General features: G+C 36.0%; 2 protein-coding genes and 4 non-coding genes across 11 annotated transcripts; 3 read left to right on the top strand and 3 right to left on the bottom strand.

Moving 5' to 3' along the window:
- Window positions 1–371: 371 nt before the first annotated feature.
- On the bottom strand, window positions 372–18577 carry LOC124633481 (transmembrane channel-like protein 3). Of its 4 annotated transcripts, none has more exons than XM_047168714.1 (15): window positions 18422–18577; window positions 17300–17435; window positions 15009–15183; window positions 14398–14545; window positions 13778–14020; window positions 13209–13357; window positions 11354–11504; window positions 10741–10979; window positions 10281–10398; window positions 8755–8864; window positions 8286–8478; window positions 7870–7964; window positions 4147–4305; window positions 3455–3588; window positions 372–1830 (listed from the first exon to the last, which is right to left on the bottom strand). In XM_047168714.1, the coding sequence occupies exons 2-15, from the start codon at window positions 17421–17423 to the stop codon at window positions 1556–1558; spliced, it is 2313 nt and encodes a 770-aa protein (XP_047024670.1). In that variant the 5' UTR covers window positions 17424–17435; window positions 18422–18577; the 3' UTR covers window positions 372–1555. The 4 variants fall into 4 exon arrangements, with proteins under 4 accessions (XP_047024670.1, XP_047024668.1, XP_047024669.1 ...); XM_047168712.1 differs by having other exon boundaries at window positions 18439–18577; XM_047168713.1 differs by having other exon boundaries at window positions 18418–18574.
- On the bottom strand, window positions 6301–6421 carry LOC124633588. Its single transcript, XR_006984759.1, has one exon. It is a non-coding gene; the product is annotated as a U5 spliceosomal RNA (small nuclear RNA).
- On the bottom strand, window positions 7498–7614 carry LOC124633592. Its single transcript, XR_006984762.1, has one exon. It is a non-coding gene; the product is annotated as a U5 spliceosomal RNA (small nuclear RNA).
- LOC124633591 lies at window positions 11726–11842 on the top strand. Its single transcript, XR_006984761.1, has one exon. It is a non-coding gene; the product is annotated as a U5 spliceosomal RNA (small nuclear RNA).
- Window positions 12981–13097, top strand: LOC124633585. Its single transcript, XR_006984756.1, has one exon. It is a non-coding gene; the product is annotated as a U5 spliceosomal RNA (small nuclear RNA).
- Window positions 18578–18666: 89 nt separating the features above from the next.
- On the top strand, window positions 18667–24611 carry LOC124633483 (protein C10-like). Of its 3 annotated transcripts, none has more exons than XM_047168720.1 (4): window positions 18667–18875; window positions 19768–20009; window positions 20621–20758; window positions 21719–21758. In XM_047168720.1, exons 2-3 carry the CDS (start codon window positions 19793–19795, stop codon window positions 20752–20754), a joined length of 351 nt encoding a protein of 116 aa, XP_047024676.1. In that variant the 5' UTR covers window positions 18667–18875; window positions 19768–19792; the 3' UTR covers window positions 20755–20758; window positions 21719–21758. The 3 variants fall into 3 exon arrangements, with proteins under 3 accessions (XP_047024676.1, XP_047024675.1, XP_047024674.1); XM_047168719.1 differs by lacking the exon at window positions 21719–21758 and adding an exon at window positions 21070–21221; XM_047168718.1 differs by lacking the exons at window positions 18667–18875; window positions 19768–20009 and having other exon boundaries at window positions 20622–20758; window positions 21719–24611.
- Window positions 24612–24713: the final 102 nt, after the last annotated feature.

The following is a 24713-nucleotide window of genomic DNA, read 5'->3' as shown; positions in this document are numbered from 1 at the left end:
TATATTTTTTTTCTTTAAATCACTGAGCCAGTATGAAATTACTTAGGGAACTTAGGAAAAAATAAATAAATATATTAAAAAAAAAAATTGACATAATTGTATTTATGCGTACAAATAAATGTAACTTGATCAGTTCAATTATGATTTCCATTAACCTCCTTCTCTACATCCATACAAAATATCTATCAAACAAATAAAATGAAAATTTTCTTTTGAAAAATGCAACCATTCCATCAGTATTTTCTTATAACGTTGTCACGTTCAACTATCGTCAGTAAACCGACTTTACAGACAACCAATTTTTTTTTTCTCTTTATTTCTAAGTTGCGGACGACAAACATGTATGTAAAGGATAAATAAAACAATATAACTCATTATAAATATTTTTAATTGCAAATTCTCCTAAGTATCATAAAAATCGTATATTATAAGTATAAATGCATAATAAATTCTCTTAAACTAGAAATTGACAAGGATTGCATTCGATTGAATGTATGAATTATTTCATTTTATAATTTCATGAATATGTAAAAAATGTTAGCAGATTTCAAGTATTTTATTTTTAATACTGTCATTACATTTCCGTAAATATTTGGTTTTCTTACCGTTGCAAAATAAACATATTTGATACAAGCATTTTACAAATTAAAAATTTAGAATTGCTTATAATTTCGCAAAAAACGCATAAATATCGCGTTACAAATTAGAATAACTTCGTCCAAGATCACCTATAATAATTTTAATCAATTTTGGCGATGTTCGTTCTTATATTTAGAATACTTCACATTAAAGACTTAAAGTTCTTATTTTCTAACTAAGCCTCAAAGAACACCGGAAGACATTAGGAAGAGCAATGTTCATATAGTTTACTAAACAAATTATAATCTCTGACATAACACATAGATAGGAACTAAAATATAAATTCTTCAGTAAAGGAAAGTTGAAAATGCAAGCTTCTAATAGCAATATTACGAACGAAAAGAAAAATATATTAACTCTTAAGTATGCTGAAATTCACTTGGTTGGCAATATTCAGTATGTTCATTAAATTATTGTAACGCATTTAGTATACCTTAAAACAAATACTGATTTGTATTACAAAATACTACTCTAAGATTCTTAAACTGGGGTGTTTTGGCAAGTCTCCTAAAGTTATACCTATAAGTTTTTAGAATTATAATACTTTAGAAAGTCCTCTATCATATCATTATCACAAAATTTAAATGCAAGGTAGCACCATTTTATAATTTCATTTTATCATCCCATAGTATTAAGATATAATGTTAAGTATAATACAAGTCAATTTTATTTTTTATATTACAACCTTATGTGACAAAACCTTGTGGACGAAACATAGCAGGCCCATGTATAATTCCATTCCATTACTATATACAAAATCTGTTCATATACCTTGATATATCATAAACCCCAAGTAAAATATCAGTGGAAAAAACAGCTTTCATTACCCATCTATATCATTCCTTTAACTAATAGTTAATTTTGTATTTTATCATTAGTAGGAAGGTTCGCATTATAATAAAAAATATATCAAAATTCAAGGCCACTGCTTATCCCCTACACTGTTCAAATAATTATTAGACCCTTGCCAACTGAAGGAACTATCTGTGTCTCCATCTTCAGGCTTCTTATCATTATAATGTGAGGACCTGTTCTCCTTGGCGAAGGACCTTGGTCTGCCTTCAATGAGGGAGTGGCTGAGGCGCGAGGCGTCGAAGTGGAAGCCGGAGTTGGAGGGCTTGCGGACCTCGCGGAGGTACTTAAATGTGTGGCTGTCGGGACCCTCGTCTGGCTTTGGACTGTACAGCCATTCTGGAATTTCGGAACAAGGAAAATTTATTGTCTGCATTTTAACAGTTATTGATTGTAAATAGATGTGAAAAATGGTTTAATTAAAAGCGAAGACTATGTATTTACGAATGATTTTCTATCTACTGCTAAATGAAACATAGTTAAAAATGAATCTACTTCTACATAGCTAAAATAAAGAGATATAAAGAGATAGATATTTTGAAAGTATGATGGGTACATACCTAAAATATTTACAAAGATATGAGATAATATTAAAACCAATAAAATGATGCATACTGTTTTTAACCGACTTCCCAAAAAGGAGGAGGTTCTCAATTCGGCCGGTATGTTTTTTTTTTTTTTTTTTTCTATGTATGTACATCGATTACGCCGAGGTTTATTGTCCGATTTACGTGATTCTTTTTTTGTTCGACGCGGAATAGCTGCCAGATGGTCCCATAGTCATCAGGTCAGGATCTGATGATGGAAACCCTGAGAAATCGAGAGCAACCTTCCAAAGTTGTAGGCAAACATAGGGTAAAAAGTTGACACTCAGATGTATGCCTGAAAGCACTATTCAACAGTGAAGGTTTGAAGCTGACCTGATGATGGAGACCAGAGAGGGTCGAGGGAACTCGACAACTGAATATGTAAACTACCTCGTGTTTGGGCTTATAATATTTGTATTGATGAGATCTTTGCAACAGTGAAGGTTTGGAGCTGACCTGATGATGAAGACCAGAGAAGGTCGAGGGAACTCGACAACTGAATATGTAAAATACCTCGTATTTGGGCTTAAAATATTTGTATTGATGAGAACTTTCTACTTATACGGATAGTGACAGTTATTTGTATCACTGAAAAGCTGTAAATAAAAAACTTTTTTACAAAAAAAATTAACCGACTTCCCAAAACACTAAAAAGGCAAAAAATAACTAATTTTAGGTGCATCGGCCTAGAAGTCGGTGGCAAAATTAACTTTTAGGCACATCCTTGATTAGACACCGACTTCTAGGCCGATGCACCTAAAATTAGTTATTTTTTGCCTTTTTAGTGTTTTGGGAAGTCGGTTAATTTTTTTTGTAAAAAAGTTTTTTTCAAAACTCATTTAAAATGTTAAAATCGTACACGATTTATTTTAACCATCGATCATAACCGTGTGAAATATAGTATCTTTTAAGAATCATACCAGTATTTTTTTTTCAACAATGCAATCAAATCGTGCTAAACATAATTAAAAGATTTAAGATACAGTTTTATAACAAAGGTATTCAACATGAGTGTGTTTACGTAGCCGCACCAAATAAAACACTGGTATAGCTCGAACAAGCTGAAATGATCGTATTTTAAGTGCTTCGTGAACCGGAACGTTATTTTAGCTTAGACAAGTTATATTGAGCTATGTCTGGTACAGTTGAAATCCAACACCAATATAATTAGGAAAAAAACTAGACAGATAAGTGAATGAGTACGTGTAAAAGTGGTGAGGGCGGTGAGTATTTACCGCGACCATACATGAAGAGCTTAAGAAGGAACATGATGGGTTTTAGTCAGTAAGAGTGTGACATTCCCTCACGCTACTCCCACAGCGGGAGAGGTCACGCATTTGACGATGTCCTCCAACAAAATGCATATGAATTCGTACCTCCATTAGAGACATTAGAGATGGCAGTGAGCAGGAAGTCCTTGTCCTTGGCCTGCAGCACCAGCATGTGCCGCAGCAGCTGCACCATGGATCGCTGCGCCAGAGCCAGAGCGCGCATGTAGTATACCGATACACTGGAATAATAATATTATTCATTGATTATCCTTCTCCGTGTGAGAGGAGGCCTGTGCCCAGCAGTGGGACGATAAAAAAAAGGCTGTAAAAAAAAAATGTGCTTGAATCACGTCGCAATGATCATAAGAAATAACAGTTTTATACTTTTTTATTGGTAGACAGATAGAGCACGTTTTGGAAGCACAATTGCAAGTGATGACGCTGCAAGGAGAAGTGATTTTTTTTGTGACCCGAATCGAGAGGGCTCCACCCTCCACCTATCGTGCATACGCGTGTGGCGGCGCGGGCTCGCCACGAGCCGGCGATAACGGTCCAGCAAGCAGTGTTTCTTTTCATTTTTTTTTACTTTCATCTAAGTTTGAATAATGAATCAGTTTTTAGCAATTTCATCAATCATTGAAGTATATCTTTATTCACTTTTAAATAATACATAAGGGAACATTTCACAAAATTGGCTTCGTTTTAGGTAGGCTAAGTTTGTTCGTCCTACTTCGAAAACACAAAGGACAGAGAGAGAGAGAGTTACAGGAAACATAAAAGTTAGAAACACAACGTACCACAAAAACAGCATAACAAAGCCTATGACCCCCGGCCTGACGATGAAGCCAAGCACGGCCCGCAGCCCCGGCCGCTGCTGCAGGCGCAGCACGCCCTCGCTCACCACGCCGTACACGTACGAGTAGCCACGGAATGGACCGCATGCGTGGCTAGATGTTCTGCGAACAATAGAAACAAAGGAGATGGCCAAATTTTCATAGAAAAAAAACCCAGAATCGACAGCAATGAAATGGTTACCAATAGGTTCTTTATGATAGACCTTTGATGGTGCCAAAAAATCCAGACTGAAATCCATGGGGTATAGGAGCTATTTCATATTATCGCAAAAATAGGTTATGTTGAATATATGTTGATTTTAAAGATTATTAACATCAAGGGACATAAAAAAGCAAAGTAAACTAACATTATACAAGCCACTAGTAACAACCCCATAGTTTCAGAGTTGGCCTGGTGATTAAAAGGTCTTGTATTTAACCACTCCAGATACAATTAAGCACCGACCTTACCTACTTGGAGAGGTTTCGCAGTTACATGCAACCTTCACAACTGGCTATGAAATGTTTTTGGAGAAATTGTCTTTGAAAATCGCGCCATGTGACATTGTCAAATATAACAAATGACTTATACTTCGGCCATTCAGAGAATGCGTTCCTGACACCTATCAGTTAGTCACGACTAGTGATGGGCACAACATAACACTGAGTTCGTTACCGTTCCTTCAAAATGAACCGCCGCATTATTTTAAGATTATTTTCGTTTTAAATTGGCGGAATCATTTGTTTTATATTTTAGTTATTTAAGTGGAAACCAAAAAAAGGTAATATTCATATAATAAAATTGTTTTATTTATTCTTTGTTACAAGTCCATTGAATTGAATGTGCGAACAGAATATTAATCAGACTCCGATTTTCTTGAGGAGGTGGTGTCTTCATCATCATCTTCGCCTACATGTATAATTATATTATTATCAATAACAGAATCAATCCTGATATCTCGGTCTAACAAAAGCCGGGTAATCAAATAAAAACAGATCGAAAACACTTGAAAAACGTGGTCTATGCGCACGAAACGACAACGGACGACTGTTTTAGCGTCACAAAATGGCGGCCCATAACGCCATTTGGGGTTACCATTTTTAATCTAAGTATAAAAATGCGGTTTGGTCATAGTTTTATTTTTATTTTTCATAAAAGTTATAATTAAGTCTTATAGTCCATTATTTTCCAATTCTTAAAAAGAAAATCAAAACGTATTATTTTATATTATAACTGTATAAGAACAGATTACGATACTTGCCTGTTATTTTTAGCACAGCACTACAAAATATAAACCGCTGACATAACCTTGTAATAGCGCAGTATAGATTTAGAAAAATATTGTTTACCAAGTTATTTGACACTCAGTTTGGCACAAAATTATAACATTCATTGATTATTGATATAATAATGTTGTTTTAATGCTCCTCAATTGTTAAAACGGTAAACAACCAGCAAAAATATTTTTATCGTAACTGCAACGCCATTGCAAAGTTACGTCGTCAGTTCAATCGCGACGTGTCAGGAACGCATTCTCTGAATGGCCGAACTATAGCAATGTAAAACGGTCCAATCACGAGTCTGCATTCAACTTCTAACGAACATCAAACAGTAAAAGTAAACTTTTTTGTGAACTAAAATCTTGATCGAAAAAACGTTATAAAAAGAGAACCCCATGGTTTTTAGATGTTTTGAAATACTTTTTAAAATCCACAAATTATACTGAATCCAATCATACATATGAAGTTCCTGTCGACTCTGGGTTTTTTTTTGGCCATCTCCTTTATAGTTTTGTGAGGGAGAATTTGTTGCTGGAATAATGACAAGTATAATTTAATCACATCAGTCAATTGACATACAAGGCTGAACGAAGGCTTAGCCCAACAAAGAAGGCCAACCATGGGTCTGAGACAATGGCTGATGTGTCTGAGTGATGAATGGCAGTGGATGGATGAATTCTACCAGTCACTGCTATTCATAAATATTTTAAACAGCCATGGAGCGCAGACACGAAATAAATTTTAATTCAAATATCATTCCCATCCAAATTTTTAACAACTGGATTTTCTCAGTATAGTCAGTATATCAAAACTCCCAAATCTGATCAAGGTTTTATAAGCCCCGCCGAAGCGGAGCATTCCAAAAATGCAATAGACTCATTTGAGTGTTCGTTCCCCTCCACGGAAATCTTTAGTAAAAGGCGAAAGATTTATACGTTTTGAAGGGAAACCAGAGTTAGCGAAACTGTAGCGGGCAGCACACCCAACTCAACCGCCGAGAATCTTAACACCGCGATGTAGAAATGTGACGTAAATGTACAGCGCCATCTAGTGGGCCGTTTTGGATCTTTAGGGAGAGATTGATGCACCCTCATTGTTGGGTACAATAGACTTTAAACGAGGGTTCTTTTGAACAGGTCTTTAGTATAACATTGTAAATTAAATGCTCAAAGAAATAATATTTACTGGTTCCTCTTCTTCACCTTGTCCAGGTTTTGTTTCATGTAGATTGCTACATGAAACAAAACCACTACTGTTCCATAATAATAGTCGCCCATTCATACGAACTGATCGTGCCAAGTAACAAGTTTAGTCAACAATAGTGTTTGGCCAAAAATTTGATGAAAATTTTGGCATTGTCATTCGATTTGGAAAAGCATATAAAAGATTGTAAAACTGCAATAGTTACAATCGAAAGCAATTAGTTTAAAAAATTATACAAGACAATTTTATGCTAAACCTCTTGCCTACATAATGTTAATTGCTTCCAGCATAACATAACAATTTATGTCAAAGGTGACAGTTAAAATTCAACAAAGGCTAACGCTATATAACAATAGTTATACCAACTACGAGGGTGTCAGTACAACTAGTTTAGCAATGGTAAAAGCATAAAGCAAATAATATTGCTAGCTCCTTACATAGAAAAGTCTATTTCATAAATGGGTGTTCTTTCATGGCCAAATATTTATAGTCTTTGAAGATCGTGAATCAAGACTACGGTTCGATATAACATCTAAAATATTGTAGAACATCTTGAAAAAAATGCAATAGTTACAATCGATCAGTACCAATTAGTTTAAAACAAATTATACAAGACAATTTTACGCTCAGGCCAGATTACATTTTGTTTATATAATTCTAATTACTTTGAGCATTATGTTAGTGATTATAAATCATGATTAACGCTTAGAAATGATTTCTTCTGTCCAGTTTGAACATAAGGCAAGGTAATCTGTGTTCACAATGTGCGAGGCATTATCTTCAGAAAGTGTGCGTTTGCGTTAACTACAGCATTAATTTTCAGTAATTATAAGCCCCGCCGAAGCGAGGCATTCCAAAAATGCAATAGACTCATTTGAGTGTTCCCCTCCACGGAAATCTTTAGTAAAAGGCGAAAGATTTATGCGTTTTGAAGGGAAACCAGAGTTAGCGAAACTGCTGCTGACAGCACACCCAACTCAACCGCCGAGAATCTTAACACCGCGATGCAGAAATGTGACGTAAATGTACAGCGCCATCTAGTGGCGTAAAATGGAACTAAACATGCGCCACAAGAAGCTTTTATTTCGTACGGGAGAATTAAGTTTATAAAGCGTAAACAAAGGAGTGTTATATGTTTTTTCTTTTTGCATATACACAATAGGGTTTCTCAGTACATTTGTAGTATGTATATGCTTGGCTTACCTAAAGAATAGTGATCCGATGCCGAAGAGGGTGGTGAATAATGATAGTGTGACGAACATATACAGCACCGTCTGTGTTTGAGCGGCTCGCCATACCTGTAAATACAACAAGTGCCAGTTACTATTCAATATATTGGTTTCTTAACTATTGATTGACACTACGTCTTATATTACAGACGCAATAGTTTGTTTTTGTGTATTTTGTTTACGCAAAAACTATTGCGTAGATTTTGCTCAAACTTGAATGTAGTACACCTTTTTTTGTATAAGATACAGGGTAATTTTTTTCTAGGTGCGGTTAATAAATAATTTTCTTGGAAATGGGCTGAATCCGCTGGCAAAAGATAGTAGGTATATAAATAATAGATAAAAAAATAAGATCTTTGAAGTTTTAGTCAGGTATTTTGCAATTTTGACCTTCCTAGCAGGCTGGCAGGCCCTGAGAGCACACTCGCGCTTGATGTAGAAGAGCAACAGCAGCTTGAGGGTGACGGCCACCGCCAGCAGCGGGCTGAACACCATGCCGAACCACAGCACCGCCTGGTTGTAGATCAGCGTCAGCGAGTTGTATGCGATGTTGAACTCTGGAGCACTTTCTGATTTACTCCAGCTGAAAAGCACAGTAGAAGGAATTTTAGTGGGGTAATTTTTGAAAAAATTGTTGTGAAATATGGCACATTAGTTTCGAAGGAAACCAAGGGGATAAAAAGTTACAACATATTGTTGAAATTATTCTGCACAAAGCCAGGACATTAGAACTTAAAATTCGCTTGAAAAATGAAGTTATTCAGAAACATAAAAATATTGGTAACTGAAACTTTACCAAATAAAGATTCAATCATTAAAGATTCAAAGTATGTACAAAATAATAATAAATGAAACTCACTTATAAATTAAGCCTCTAGTGAACTCAATAAATGGCAACACAAACAAAGATACGACGGAGTCTAGCAACACCAGCCGGTACGCCTCCTGACCGAACGATGTTTCCCAGCACTGGAATTTAACACGGGGAAAGCGAAATAAAATATGTGCAAGCAAATCAGGATATGTATGTACAGATCAAACAAAGGATATGTATGTATATTTCAAAGATCCAAAAACAAAGAATATTAATTGTCTGCTCAATGGACTCTATTGAGAGGATGAAGGATTCAACTGGTTGTTTAATCTGGGGTCTGGTGGTGGAATATGTGTGTATTCTTTTCATAAATGTAATTAAACATAACTTATTGGTGTGTATGTATGGACATTTTATCGAGTAATTTCAGTGCTGCTTTTATTTTTTAAATATGTAACACTATAGTTCGGCCATTCAGAGAATGCGTTCCTGACACGTCGCGATTGAACTGACGACGTAACTTTGCAATGGCGTTGCAGTTACGATAAAAATATTTTTGCTGGTTGTTTACCGTTTTAACAATTGAGGAGCATTAAAACAACATTATTATATCAATAATCAATGAATGTTATAATTTTGTGCCAAACTGAGTGTCAAATAACTTGGTAAACAATATTTTTCTAAATCTATACTGCGCTATTACAAGGTTATGTCAGCGGTTTATATTTTGTAGTGCTGTGCTAAAAATAACAGGCAAGTATCGTAATCTGTTCTTATACAGTTATAATATAAAATAATACGTTTTGATTTTCTTTTTAAGAATTGGAAAATAATGGACTATAAGACTTAATTATAACTTTTATGAAATATAAAAATAAAACTATGACCAAACCGCATTTTTATACTTAGATTAAAAATGGTAACCCCAAATGGCGTTATGGGCCGCCATTTTGTGACGCTAAAACAGTCGTCCGTTGTCGTTTCGTGCGCATAGACCACGTTTTTCAAGTGTTTTCGATCTGTTTTTATTTGATTACCCGGCTTTTGTTAGACCGAGATATCAGGATTGATTCTGTTATTGATAATAATATAATTATACATGTAGGCGAAGATGATGATGAAGACACCACCTCCTCAAGCAAATCGGAGTCTGATTAATATTCTGTTCGCACATTCAATTCAATGTACTTGTAACAAAGAATAAATAAAACAATTTTATTATATGAATATTACCTTTTTTTGGTTTCCACTTAAATAACTAAAATATAAAACAAATGATTCCGCCAATTTAAAACGAAAATAATCTTAAAATAATGCGGCGGTTCATTTTGAAGGAACGGTAACGAACTCAGTGTTATGTTGTGCCCATCACTAGTCGTGACTAACTGATAGGTGTCAGGAACGCATTCTCTGAACGGCCGAAGTATAATATCCAGAAAACTTGCATGTAACACAAGCAAAAAAACTAAGGATAAGTATGACAAAATATCACAGCCATCTTCTAGATTACAAAAAAATATTTATTTTGTGCATACAATACACAATATCAAGTTTACGTTGAAACTCCTGACCTGTCCAGCATGCGCCTGCGACCAGTAGACGAGCAGCAGCATGAGAGTGCCCACGTCTAGTAGCCACGTGCGGGCTAGCGTCACGTACAGCGCTGTACGAGGGGTGTAGAACTCCAATCTGGAATGTACGATGAGTTTTTATAGTAACTGTGCACTAATGTTTGTTTCATAAAAGTTACTGCATGTAACATTGAAGTACCAACTTAACAAAAATGAGCATGTAATAAACCTTTTATTTACTTCCTTACGTGACTGTCATTTAACATCATTGTAATTCTGACACTAGTCTTAGCAATGGGTTACCCGGGTAACTGGTCAAATAGGCAGTCGGTCCTAGTAAAAAACTGGTATTCGGCTGCATCCGGTTAGACTGGAATCCGACCCCAACATAGTTGGGAAAAGGCTCGGGAGATGATGATGATTAGCCTTCAGCCACAGCCCCACTGGATGTGCTACTCACTTGACCAGCACATGCAGCATGAGCGGGCACACGGTGACGCAGACAGTCACGATGACGGACACGCACAGCTCCCAGTGCTGCACCCCGCTGCGCCAGCCCAGCAGCAGCCACAGCCCCCACTCGATCAGCCCTATGAGGGCCAGCACGAACACGCTGATGATCACGTTGGTGGCGTATTGGCCTAACTTGGTCAGCCATGAAGTGGCTGTTTGCTTGCGGTTCTGTTCACTTAGGAGTTCCTGAAATGAAATAAAATCATAGATTAAAAACTTGATGTTTCCCACAGTTTCGCCCACAGTATTACCCTAATAGAGATAAAATGTTTATTTTTCACCGAGTCCAAGCTATCTCCCTGCCAATTTTCAGCCATATTAGCCATTTCTCAATTATAATCAGTTTAACCAACACGACCATTTATTCTTACTTCCAAGGGGTAAGTGAGTCTGTATGTCTTAATTCCAGACAAAAATTTCTGAACGGATTTAGATTAAAGTTAGAAGATAGTTGTTAGCGTGGAGAAGCAGATAGTTCTTATCCCGATACTACCTCCCATGTCTCGGGACATGGACGCTGTCGATATCTAGTGACATACATACCGGGTATACATACATACCTTGAACTCGTTGTAAAGGCTGTTGGCATTAAGTTTGGCAGCCTCAGGTGTGACGACGCCGAAGTCCCACCCACAGAACACCTTGTTGGCAAACACGTGGCTCAGGCCTCCCGAAGTCTCTATGAAGTTGAGGCGGTAAGAATATGCTGTCCTGAAAACATGGAAGACTTTCTTCAATAAAAGTGATTATTGAAAATAAAGTAGTTTAAGTAGTCACTGTTTTTATTTTGTAGGGGGCTTTTGGAAGCTTATTGTCATTGTGCTACATGTTTTACGCCGCTAGATGGCGCTGTACATTTACGTCACATTTTTACATCGCGGTGTTAAGATTCTCGGCGGTTGAGTTGGGTGTGCTGTCAGCAGCAGTTTCGCTAACTCTGGTTTCCCTTCAAAACGCATAAATCTTTCGCCTTTTACTAAAGATTTCCGTGGAGGGGAACACTCAAATGAGTCTATTGCATTTTTGGAATGCCTCGCTTCGGCGGGGCTTATTGTAACTGAAAAATGTTGTCGTTCAATGCTTAACAAAGCCTAGTGTTCTTCCAGGGGCCCGATTCTCCTAAGTTAATAATGTCAAAATCGAATCGCAATATGATCGCAATAGCAGTTTTAACCATATCGGGCATTCTGCTACTAATAAAAGACCAATCGTATTCGATTGACATTTGATTGGTGTGCGATTGGTCTGCTATTTTGGTAATTTTGGTCTATACGGTAGTTTGCTGTACAATCATTTTGCAATCGTAAATCATTTGCAGACAAAATGATTCATTATTGAATGACAGAAAAGGATAAAAACTTTTATTTCAAAGAAAAGCTAGCGGAATGCCACATACGCTTCAATCGTAATCGAGTCGGGATCGGATCTCAGTCGAATCGAGTCGAACGTCAATCGAATGTTGCTTAAGTAAAATTAGGAGAATCGGGCCCCAGAACTCTCATATGAGTGGCATACATGTCCATCTACTGAATGTGAAAAGTCACTTCTTCTTCGAGCATTAGTAACAATGCTGAAAGCAGTAATTAATATCATTATGTAGACAAAAGGTTGAGCTTAACAATGTCTTGTTATGTATATTTTCCTATACTGATTGTTATCGATTGTAACTGTTGCAATTTTGAATGCGATTCTTCAATGTATAGATGCCATTCCAAATGAAATGATACTTCAACCCAGTGAAATATAATATTTATACTCAATGCTTCAACCATAATTTTATGAGACTTCAAAACATTTGTTCAGAAACTGTTGTTGACTAGAGTTGACTAGACTATTGAGTCACTCGGTGCGATGCGTCAAAAGCTACACATGCACGGCCATTAAATATGGAATAGATTTTTCCGTACAACAGAAATCGGGCAAGGTGATGAATTGGAGGCAGTAAATATTTATTTGAGGAGCATTTAATGTACAATGTTATACTAAAGACCTGTTCAAAAGAACCCTCGTTGAAAGTATTGTTAGCGTCAGCTTTTGTTAAGTATCACCCTACAATGAGGGTGCGTCGTTTCCTCAAATCTCCAAAGCGATCCGCTAGATGGCGCTGTACATTTACGTCACGTTTCTGCATCGCGGTGTTAAGATTCTCGGCGGTTGAGTTGGGTGTGCTGTCAGCAGCAGTTTCGCTAACTCTGGTTTCCCTTCAAAACGCATAAATCTTTCGCCTTTTACTAAAGATTTCCGTGGAGGGGAACACTCAAATGAGTCTATTGCATTTTTGGAATGCTTCGCTTCGGCGAGGCTTATAGTAACTGAAAGCTGACATTCTGCTGTATTTGTTTAGACAAGTAGCTGACCCCATATTTAAGAAAAATTTAGGTAAATAACAAATAGTGTCCTGTTCGAGTTACTCACCTATAACATAGTACTGCAAAGAACATGAGATACAAGCAGACCATGGTGAAGAAGTAAGCGAACGCCATGTTGTATGTCATCGAAGACTGAGTCGATATGGGGCCGTCGTGGTAGTGTCCGTAGAACAGCAGCGAGTCAGTCAGACCACCCTGGAGAAAAATATAAACAAAGATAATATTTTCCTAAAATCATATCATTATGTATAGTGTCGAGCAGAAATTTCGGGACCCGTAGCAAGAATAGGGCGGGAGTGTCTTAAATTTAGTTTATCGTGATTGGACAACAAAACAGCAAAAAAAAGTCACTTCGGCTGTGTAAGGAAACTGTAGGCAAAAGGCCCGCAGCAATTGCTACTCTTTCTGTATGTACGGTTAATCAGGAACTGCTTAAGTATTACATGTTATGAATTTATAGACATATAAATTTGGCAAAGGTAAGACGATGATCAGAGAAACTTTCATTTAATATTCTAGATACTAATCAGTTAAAATACCTATTTTTATTTCATTTTTATTATCTTACACTTATCTAATCCTTACATCTTATTACAAATAACAAAAAACACTCACTTTCCCCGTAAAAAAATCCAAGAACGTCAACTGCACTCTATCTGGCCTCGTCTCATCATGCAACGCTTGAGGTATGACCACGAAGGCCACTACCAGGGTAGCCAGCAACAGGTCAAGAGCGAACAGCCATCGGAGGAAGTAGAAGTAGGAGCCGACTGCGGAACCGAAGTGGCCTTCTATCTGACGGATGGGCTCGTACCAGAACTCGAAGGAGAAGACTACGTCGCGACACCGGTCTTTGAGCTGTGGAGGAAATGATTTTACTGGGTGATTTCATTGGATAGAGTCAGAGACCTCTGAGATTTTCTTGGGCGTTTTGTTCTGTTTATATAAGAAATAGTTCTAGAAACATTTAAAATCAAGTTTTTGGATAGGTACAACAGTGAAAACACAATACAATAGAACATAATATACAGATACTAAAGCTGAATAGTTTGTTTACCTGAACGCGCTAACCTCAGAAACTACGAGCAAAAATAAGAAATTTGAAAAAAAATATTTTGCTTCCTTCCTTGACGCAAAATATTTTTTTAGGGTACTTTTTAATCCGAATTCGCGACGTAATTCCAAGGGACTCGGGCGAAACTGCTGGTAAAGGCTAGTTAAAATGCTAAACTTACCCTCTTCCACGCAAACCCGATTCGATATTTCATCCGTTTCCACATCGAAATAGGTCTTCGTTTCGATCGGAGGCTGACAGACGCTGACAGTTTGGCGCGCACGTTTCTCTTCATCGTCAGACCTTGGGGAAGGTCTCGTAACGCCTCTCTGGAAAATATGAAGCACTTGTTTGGTGAAATTGATCCTAAAGTTTTCAGGATACAATATTATTATTAGGAAGGACTGATATTCGAAGGAAAGGTCACCAATATAACCATTGGTTTGAGACACATAAGACAGATAAGGCTTTGTCTCGTCGATAGAAACATTTGTTTTGCATATTACACATTGTACACGACCCCAGTCGTAGTGATATGAATTTCTCCTTTGCTACTCATCATATTGCCATCGACAACCCGCATTGAGCAAGCGTGGTGATTAATGCTCAATCCTTCCCCGTGTGAGAGGAGGCCTGTGCCCAGCAGTGGGACGATAAAAAAGGCTGTAATAGTAACAGTATATTGCCATCCACTGCTGAACGCAGGCCTCCCCAAAGCGCCAACCATCCCAATTTTGGCCAGCCCACATTTTTTCCTATAACATAATTTAAAATCCCTCAACTCCTCCCCACCTCCTCAACTCCTCAGCCACCGGATCGTCCTCCATCAGCCGCTGGTGCTGTTCCATCTCCCGCACGATGATATCAGCCTGCTTATCAGCCGAGTCGGGCGCGTCGGCCTCCGCAGCATCCACTTCTTCCAGTAGTGCATTGTGCTCCGAAGTATTTCGACGGAGTCGCAATGTATCTGGTGGTGGAATTTTCTATTATTAGAATAGTTTTTATAAGTGCTATCGTTATGTAACTGAATCCTCGTGAACACATTATTTTCTTAAAAAGAGTGTCATTGGAGTTTCTTGCCGGTTCTTCTCCATTGAACCGTGTAACCAGTGTGACGTGTGTGATAAGAGCCTGAAAAGGCTCATTTGAAATGAAATAAAAACATTAGGCTTTGACTTTGAGAACCTGCAAAACTGATCGATAAATGGGATAAATCAGTCAACAGATAAATGACTGATGAGCAAAAGTAAACTAAAAATAATTTATTACTATAGTTATAGGTATCTTATCTGTTTAACTATTTTATATACCACTAGCTTTTGCCCGCGGCTTCGCTCCCGTCAACTGACTTCTCTACTTTACCCTATTTTTTTGACTACATATGAATATAGCCATTGGGACGATATAATTTTCCTTGGAACCATCAATAAACCGGTTCACATAAATCACTGCTATTTTTATTTAAGTTTAGTATCGCTATTAACGGACATGTGCAAAATTATCGTCACTTTCTTGCTGCTAGGGACTCAGCAGACTAGTTCCTTTTCAACGCACGCCCAAAAACACCGCAAAAACCACAGATTTCTTTAACTGTTTGACCTTATCTTCACACATTATTCATACAACAAATAAATAAAAACAATAACACAACCTTTTCTCCCAGTAGTGATCTCGAAAACTTCGATATCCTCACTAAACACCGACATTATAGTTCACTAACACATTATCTGAACACGACAAACAGATGTGTATTATAAAATCCTAACTAAAATAATATTATTTTTCAATGCAAACCAGTGTGCTTGAATGTGTAATGTAGTACAAGTTATACTTATCACCGTTTGGCGTTTAATGCCGTATGAAACAGAACTCATTATTGAGTCCTGAGCATAAAGGTGCTTACTGACTGCTGTGTAACATTGGGAGATAAATAGTAGAGTGTATAATGACGTCATTTATGTTTCATAATAGGTTTTAGATTAGATGAATCCATTGTTTGTTAATCGTTAATAACACAATAGGGATTTTAACTGCAAAATTATGAAATGCACCCTCCCTCTCATTCTTAATCATGTTACATACATTAGTTTTAGTGTCTTGTGAAATGAAAAAAAATATGACCAATAATTTTGGTAATCTACAAACAAAATCATCTAATTAGATACTTCTTTTAAAATAATACGAAACATACCTAATCTACTAATTATTCGTTACAAAATACGCTTAATTGCTTTAAACTGTTACACTGTAGTTGAAATGAATGTTTATCATAATTAGCGGTTCTTAGCAATTATGTTCGTTTGTAACACGTAGCCAACTAATGAACCCTTATTAAACGATAATTGAGTGAACGCCCAGCCCATTAGACGTTCATACTGCAGCTTAACAGATATTAAAACTCTTTCTGACGACACCATCAAATATATATATAGCGTGAAGATAGCCGTTAGTAAAAAGGAGTAAAATGTTCGATATTCAAATAAATGTACATTGTACATGCATGTTTTGTTCATTAGACAATTAAGGAGAGTTGACTGATAAATCTGAAAATTATAGCTAATAAAATGCAATGAAATATTGCTGCAGAACTATTATTGCTTTGTTGTTTGTTTACACGCATTGAACGATAACGCCATCTTTCGTGTGAATTAAGTATCATGAACTATTTGCATAATACCATCAACAGATGTCGCTATATGCGTGCAGGGGAAAAATATGGTACATGTAGTGAAAATAATAAAGAGAATCGTTGTTGGCCTAGCCTTTTCCAAATTATGTTAGGTCAGCATCCACTCTAACCGGATGCAGCTGAGCACCAGTGTTTTACATCGAGTGACTGCCTGTCTGATTTCCTCAATCAACTTACCAGGGCCACCCTGTACCCCTAGGAAGAAATTATTGTACAACCAAGCGGGCTGATTGTTGTACTGTGTAATACCTGTAACCTACTCAATCATCACAATAAAGATTACTTTAAGAAGGCTGCACCTAGTTATATTTTGAGCCTACCCCAATACAATTAGGAAAAGGCATGGCAAATAAATTGGATATTGTCTTGAACGTAATAGTATTATGTGACTTACTGTATGGCAGTTGCCTGGAAGGCATGAAGTTGACAGCAACCTGCCTAGCCGCATTGTTCCTCAGCGTCAAGTTGCGCCTCGCACTCTGTGGTCTAGCCTCAATTTCTTCTATTTCATCCTCCATGGTGTCAATATACTGAAATCAACAAAACAAATGTGATTTTATTTGACCGGAACTACTTTATCATCATATCAATAGCTTTATCTATAATAATTGTTGTTTTGATTAGGTCATACAGTCACAAAAAGTTACTTTGATAATACTTTGTTGTCTGATTAGGACAAGTGGACAATGAAACTTGTTCTTCATAGTTTCGCTTGTAGCCTGGAGGACTATTTCCTAAAATCTATATATGTGTGCTCTTATTTAAATCCAATGTTGTTTTTATCTGAAGAAGTAATAAGCATACATCTAAACATATTTGTGAATGATATTTCCAATGGAATGTAGTCATATTTAAAACAAAGTAACTGAATGAATTAGCACATGCGGGAGGCTAAACTATTTATTTTTAACTTGGTTTGATAAAGGCAAGAACTTTTTTTTACTTACAGGTTGTCTAACACATTACACTTATTATAAATAAACTGATCACAAGACTTTGTGACCTAAATTATTAAAGTTATTGATACAACTTTTTTGTAAGAATTTAGATCTTTCTCCTAAAACATACTGGTTGTGTACATAACAACATTGACGCTTTTTAGACCGAAATCCTATATTATTTTCATTTAATACAATTTTAACTACAATTATCACCGATAATATAAGCAGTTACATTTATTAATCTGTTCAATCGAACTGATTAGATGATAGTCATCAGGAATAGATTGTAGTACTTATTCGATTTCTATTTAGATTTTTTTTGGAAACCCGGATACAGGTACACTAACAGGAAAACTTATAACAAAACCCACATCCTTATGGCCACCGAAACATCGGGAATTATGTACCTTTCTACTAAACTCGTTCCCTAATCGTTATATTCGCATAACAATCTAGGATAAACAAAATAAATCTGATCCAAACGTGCCACAAGGATAATATATAGTTACAAAACATCGGAATAGGCTTAATAACAAAGTAAAAAAAAAGTATGAGTAACCAAAAAACTTACGCACTTTATATTAACTCTTACCTCAATAGGTAAGTAGTTTTCTATGATTTTTCTATCAAGTAAATAATAATGGCAGATATTTTCCCGAAGTATTTGTTTAAAAATTAAAAAGAAAATAAATCATAAACCATACCAAACAAATGCAAATGAAATTGTCAGTCAAAATGACCACAACTTGCTGTCACTGTCAAATTACATCAGTCTGTCAGTGTCATCTTGGTTATGTTTACGCCATTCATTCATCCAATCCATTCATTTCATTACCCTTGCCTTGGTAGTTGGTTGGTTGGTTTTTGCTGTTTGGTTTGGCAAAAAAAGGGATGGCGAAAGGTTTTAACTTGATTTCTGCGTGGCATAGTATTTAATTTGTTTACAAAGTTTACTAGGAAATTGCTTTGGAGTCGTCATTTAAAACGGCAGATAAACTATCCATGTAATAGAGGCACGACTTGGATAAGGTGAGAAACGCTTGTTCTATTTAAAGTACCCTTTTATTCATAAAAAAGTCACCCTCCTTCAATTTTATGAGTCAATAGCTCCTTGTTCCTAACGTTTATGAAACGGGTTTTGTTTCAAGTGTCGTTCTTTTTATATAAGGTTGAATATGTATGAAACTATTGAATGTTACATTTGGTTAGTGGCTTAAGTTTGTTTTGTACTTATTATAGCCCTAAAATCGGAATACAACTTACATCGACAATTGCAATGATCTTTTTCTCAATCATATATTTCAGTTAAATAAAATGATAGATAAAAGCTACCAGCATTTTTTTCATGTGTCTTAGCTGGAAATGCTGTTAGCTAAGTTGGAGGCAAACACCTCCAAAAACCTGGCCTTTACTTACCCTGATAAAATTGAAAATAATTATTTATTTTAGTCTAAAAAAGAAGTAAAGAAATCTTAAACAATACTTTGAGCTGTTTAAATAAATGAAATAATTTATTATTTACTGAAATGTTTAATAATATTATAAAGCAAGTAGCCAATAAAAGTTAACATCACTGTTTACTACTGCTTTATTGTAATAGTGATAATAAAGTCATTGTTCTCAATCAGGATGTATTAATAAACAGAGAGGATAAATCCAATGACCTCAATTAGAAAATTGGTGCAACAAAGTCACTTGAAAGGCACTTTGTAAATGTTTTTAGACTCCTAGGTCACTTTCAAATAATTTATAAAATAGGATATCTATTTTGTGGTTTTGTGAAAAGTATATTGGTAAAGGCTAGCTTTCCTTTATTGATTAACGCTACCTGGATAACCATCTACTGTAATGAATCTTGGGTAACCAGTGTTTACAATCTTATGTGACTTAAATATAAAATGTTATTCTCAAAATTTTTCAGATACGTAAATGCTGATAAGAGCAGTATGGCATCGCCACAGAACATCTCGGTGGACCAAATGAGGCTCATCTTGTCTGAAGTGATAGATGCTTTGGAGTCCCCCGACTATGCCTCCAAGCTGGATGAAGCTAAGGAAGCAGCCGGCAATGAGATGCTAAAGATGATGCAGATTGTCTTCCCGATGGTCGTTCAGATTGAAATGGAAACTATTAAGCGTCATGGGTTCAGTAATTCACGTGAAGGTGTGTACATTATCCTTTGGAATGAGCTTTATTAAATACGTTTTTATCCTGATAACCCACATACATCATGATAAGAATAAGAATATTTATTTGCACAAAAACATGGTATAAAAGGTGTTACAATAATCCATTTTGTCATGTTTACAAAAAAAAATACTGTAAATTTTTATTCAGGTATTTCTAGAAATTCTTTGACACTATAAAAATTATTATCGTATTAGATAATATCAACTGGAGTTTTGCCTTCCTCATAATTTTCCATAAAAACATAATGTATTATGTAGTGTAGTTCCTGCTGTTGCTAGAATAACACTTGAATTTTACAAATTATATACAAATGTACTTATCAAACAATGTTTAAGGTTCTTCTAACCTACAGACAGACATGTGTTGCTGGGGAGTTTGTTGCGCCACTTCTTCTTCCCAGCAAGAACACATAGGAAGTGGTGAAGGGTGGGCGTTTTGGGGGCTGTCTATTGTAAATGCCTGACATTCAAAAAGTGCTGTCTTGCAGCCAAGTTTGAATAAATGATTTTTGATTTTGATTTACACCATTCCTCACACCTGTACTTTGTGCTGTGCAATAACCGATGAACATCTAAAATTTCCAGGCATAGTGCAGTTTACACAACTTGTCCGTGAAATGGAGACCCTGGACGGAGAGGTGGCTCGCCTCCACACACAGATCAGAAGCCATTACCTGCCTCCCGCGTCAATCAGCTCCACTGTTGACACATCGCTGTGAAGTGGTAAGTTATGTGTTTCTTTACATAGCAATGTGTTAGGTCTATATTGTTGATGGGTACCTACTGAAGGAAGAATAATGTAGCCAGTTTGCCTGAGTGTAAATCCTATTGGGCCTTTAACTAATAACTTTTTTCTAAACTCTACATGACCACTTAGATGGACGTAGTAAATAGATTTTTATAGAATTTTCTATGTGCTTTTGAATGTGATTGTCTCTCATACTTCTTAGTTTTCATACTTGTTTCGAAAATTCATATTTTTCATTGTTTGTCAGTGCATTGAATTTTAAATGATAGAATTGTTATTGTTTTAGGTGACTGTACCGCGTTCCACACGGCGCAGCCATCGTTGAGTCACAACAAAAGCACCTAGAAAATAATTTATTATTTACTTGAAATATTCATAGTATTATTAGATTTATTTATTATGCATTTACATTTCCAATAAATTCCATTTTACTAGAAATGTTTCTTTTGCTGTTAAAAAATTCCCAATTTGTACATTAACATAACTGGCTTTATTAATGCTTTGAAGTGTCTAAGAAGTATGACAAACTCCTCACAATCCGCGCCTGAAATAACCGTGAAAACTGAAAGGTATAATTATAATATTCAGGTTTCTTGGGACAGTAACCAGTAATAAAAAAAAAACTTATTTATGGGTTTCAACAGGACATTTCGATAAAAGAGTGGTAATTAAAGTCGGGATGGTATGCTATCTACACAGTAGGTGATGCATACAGCAACGTTTCATCTCTGTTATCAGTTACACGTTACTCGCTTAGTTAATTAGACTAAGATAGTAAACATCAGTTGGTACAAGACACGGTTACTGATAAGGAACGCGTTTAAAATGATAAGTAAGCTTGGGTTTTACATTCAGAATGTCAGGTTACAAAAATGATGCATAGGAAAAAATAAAAAATCGCAGTAAGTTAACTGATCGATACAAAAATTCTTTAGTTTTCAGGTGATACCAGTACCGATGAATCTCTATGAAATCTCCAAAAAATGAGACGAAGAAACTTTAAATATTTATTGTGTGCGTGTGTGATGGTGTGCATATACTATTTTTTTGGTGTTAGTGACTATATACATTCTAAAAGCTTCGACGATAATTTCGATTACCCTCTTAATATAAATATCAAAAGCATCGTGGACGATGTGCTATCAGGCAAAAAGGTTACAGTGACCCCTATCAATTATTACCCGTACAGGTTTCTAACAAACTCGGGAAAATGTTCTACTACACACAAGTTAGACCTGTTTATCGTGGTAAAATCAGCGATGGATCATTTCGGTCACAGAGACGCCATAAGGCAAACATACGGCCAAGAGAATGTGCCAGGACGCACTGTAAAGACCTTATTCTTCTTAGGAATAGACGGCAAACAGAAGTCCGCGCTGCAGAAACAAATAGACAAAGAAATGGCCGACTTCAAAGATATAATACAGATGGACTTTATCGACAACTACTACAACAACACGATAAAGACTATGATGTCGTTCCGCTGGGTGTACGAGCACTGTCCCACTGCTGACTACTACTTGTTCACCGACGACGACATGTACATCTCTGTGCACAACCTGCTGGTGTACATACACGACCGTGAGGCGACACGCAAGCCCGAACCAGCGGGCTTTACGACGTACTACAAGTCCATCACGGACACTGCGGAGACGGACAGCGACTACCTGTACACTGGTTATGTCTTCAATTCAGCTCCACAGAGGTTCAGATCGAGCAAGTGGAGGGTGTCTCTTGTAGAATACCAGTGGGATAGGTGGCCTGCTTACGTCACAGCTGGCGCTTACGTCCTGTCTAATAAAACTTTAAAGGTAATGTATATAGCTAGCCTTTTTGTCAAACATTTCCGGTTCGATGATATATATTTAGGTATAGTGGCTAAAAAGGTCGGTATTGTACCGAAGCATTGTCCAGATTTCTATTTCTACAAGAAGAAATTTAGTCCGGACGGTTACAAGGACGTCATAGCGTCTCATGGTTACGAAGACCATGCAGAACTGATCAGGGTGTGGTGCGAGATGAATAGTCTTTAATGCAACTACGTAGGTGAAACAATATTGATATTTTTACAAGTATTTTACGTTGAAGCACGAAGGCAGCATGTGATATTTAAAAAACTTCGAAATATGATATTTCAATGGAGCGTTCAGCACCTCTTATGATTCTCCATCCAAGTCCAAGTAGTGTTAACAACCTTTATGGTACTGAATGATATTATTTATAATCTGACGAGGGTACATATTATTTAGGACGTAATAAAGTACAGAATGAAATGTTATTTGTTGTTATCAAGTAGGTATTATAAATAAGTACAATTAAGGCGATATTCTAGCATGATACCAAACCGACCTTAGTAAAATCTTCAATAATATTTTCGGCATATAACTAACAGTACATTTTGATACATCTGTTGATCTTTAGCAGAACACAATTATCTCAAATGATTGTCATACACTTATCCATTAAACAGTGCTGAGCATTGGAAGACTGACCACGATCCTGCAACGTATTGAATTTCTAGCTACCCACCCTATTCTCGCCCTTGCTTCTCTATAAAAAGAATTTTAAACATTTACCAATCGATATTTAAAATTAAAAACCGTAACCGCGATTAGAATGAAATTCTTTTTCATAAAATTATCATCTTACGTACTCGAATGAAGAATCTTTTCTGAAGAACTTTCTTTATTTTAAATAGTCTTTATGTATTATAACTCTGATCTTTACCATGCGAATATTCATTACTCTTAGTTTTAATATGCTTAAGTTAGATAGTTAATAGCATTGAATGTGCAAATACATAGGTATATTGATATTATTTTTACAAGTCCTAGAATAGCGCTGATCGCATCTCATTATACCGTTATCTAGCTTAGTAATTGGAAAATAATCTCTAGGAAAAAAATATATTGACGTATTGAAATACGTCCATACTTTCCTAAACATTGTACTTAGTTTCGTTATGTGAATCTCTAGGTTAAGAATTCAAAATCAGATGTACCGTTAAAAGCGTTGAGTCCAAACGACTCCTTTTAAGTGTTAAGTCTCGTTATTTTTTTTTTCTTACTCTCTAAAACCAAAGTTAAAGTCTGTCGGCATCGTCGGCATGCAACTAAAGTCGTAAACGAATTCGGTACTTTCTCATTAAAATAAAAACATGTTGTTTTATGTACCTACGTACGTAATGGAATTAAATTATATAAAAATGTGTGGTTCTGACTGTGCCATTTGTTTTATCCATACTTCAGGATTCTTGTATGAAGTTTATCACATTTTTGTTATATTTGAGAGTTAAAAGAAACATGTCAAGCTTTGTACTTACTTTAGGCTAAGTTAAGCAATTATGTTAGCTTTGCTTGTTTAGAATATACTTTAGTTGTACATATTATGCCCGGTACCTATAAATAATAATTTCTGGCGTTTATTATTTAAAGCTGGTGTCAAAAAACTACAATTTTATAGGAACCGGGCGTTAGTAAGGCCACTAAGTGGTGAGCAAGTTTGTGTGGCACGTGGGAACGTCAGATCGAACTACATATTTCTAAATACTAAGCTAAAGTATACATGTCTTTTTGACGTTTGCAAGTACCTTCCTTATATGTTAGGACAAGCAATATTAGTTCTATGTGAGTACACATATATCAACTCAGTAGTTCCTTCTAAAACTTTGTTGAAAGTCACAACAATTAATTATGTGTTAATTGATGTTAGCGCTCACATCTCAATTATTTTTTATTTGTTCTCAAAAAATGTTTTAGGTATTATGCTTAAAAATGATCTGATATCGCTCGAGTGTTTAATTTCTTCAATAAACATATAAACATAAAATTATGTTTTTTTTTCGTCCAAAATACGCCAGTCCAGTCCATTCTTCCTACGTTTTTAGAATTTTCCCGATAATATGTTTCAATGGTTTTTTTAAAGAAATAT

The sequence above is a fragment of the Helicoverpa zea genome, chromosome 9 (genome assembly GCF_022581195.2).
Source record: "Helicoverpa zea isolate HzStark_Cry1AcR chromosome 9, ilHelZeax1.1, whole genome shotgun sequence".
Lineage (NCBI taxonomy): Eukaryota > Metazoa > Arthropoda > Insecta > Lepidoptera > Noctuidae > Helicoverpa > Helicoverpa zea.
The sequence above is the reverse complement of the archived record's forward strand: the minus strand, read 5'-3'. Positions and strand labels throughout refer to the sequence as shown.

Excerpts from the sequence above, each read along its gene's own strand:
- LOC124633481 (XM_047168714.1), bottom strand. The coding sequence starts at position 17,423 with ATGGAGGATGAAATAGAAGAAATTGAGGCTAGACCACAGAGTGCGAGG. Across the intron at positions 4,306-7,869 it reads ATCGGATCACTATTCTTTAG|AACATCTAGCCACGCATGCG; the intron begins GTAAGCCAAGCA and ends TATTGTTCGCAG. Across the intron at positions 3,589-4,146 it reads TTTGTTATGCTGTTTTTGTG|TGTATCGGTATACTACATGC; the intron begins GTACGTTGTGTT and ends TTATTATTCCAG.
- LOC124633483 (XM_047168718.1), top strand. The coding sequence starts at position 21,767 with ATGAGACGAAGAAACTTTAAATATTTATTGTGTGCGTGTGTGATGGTG.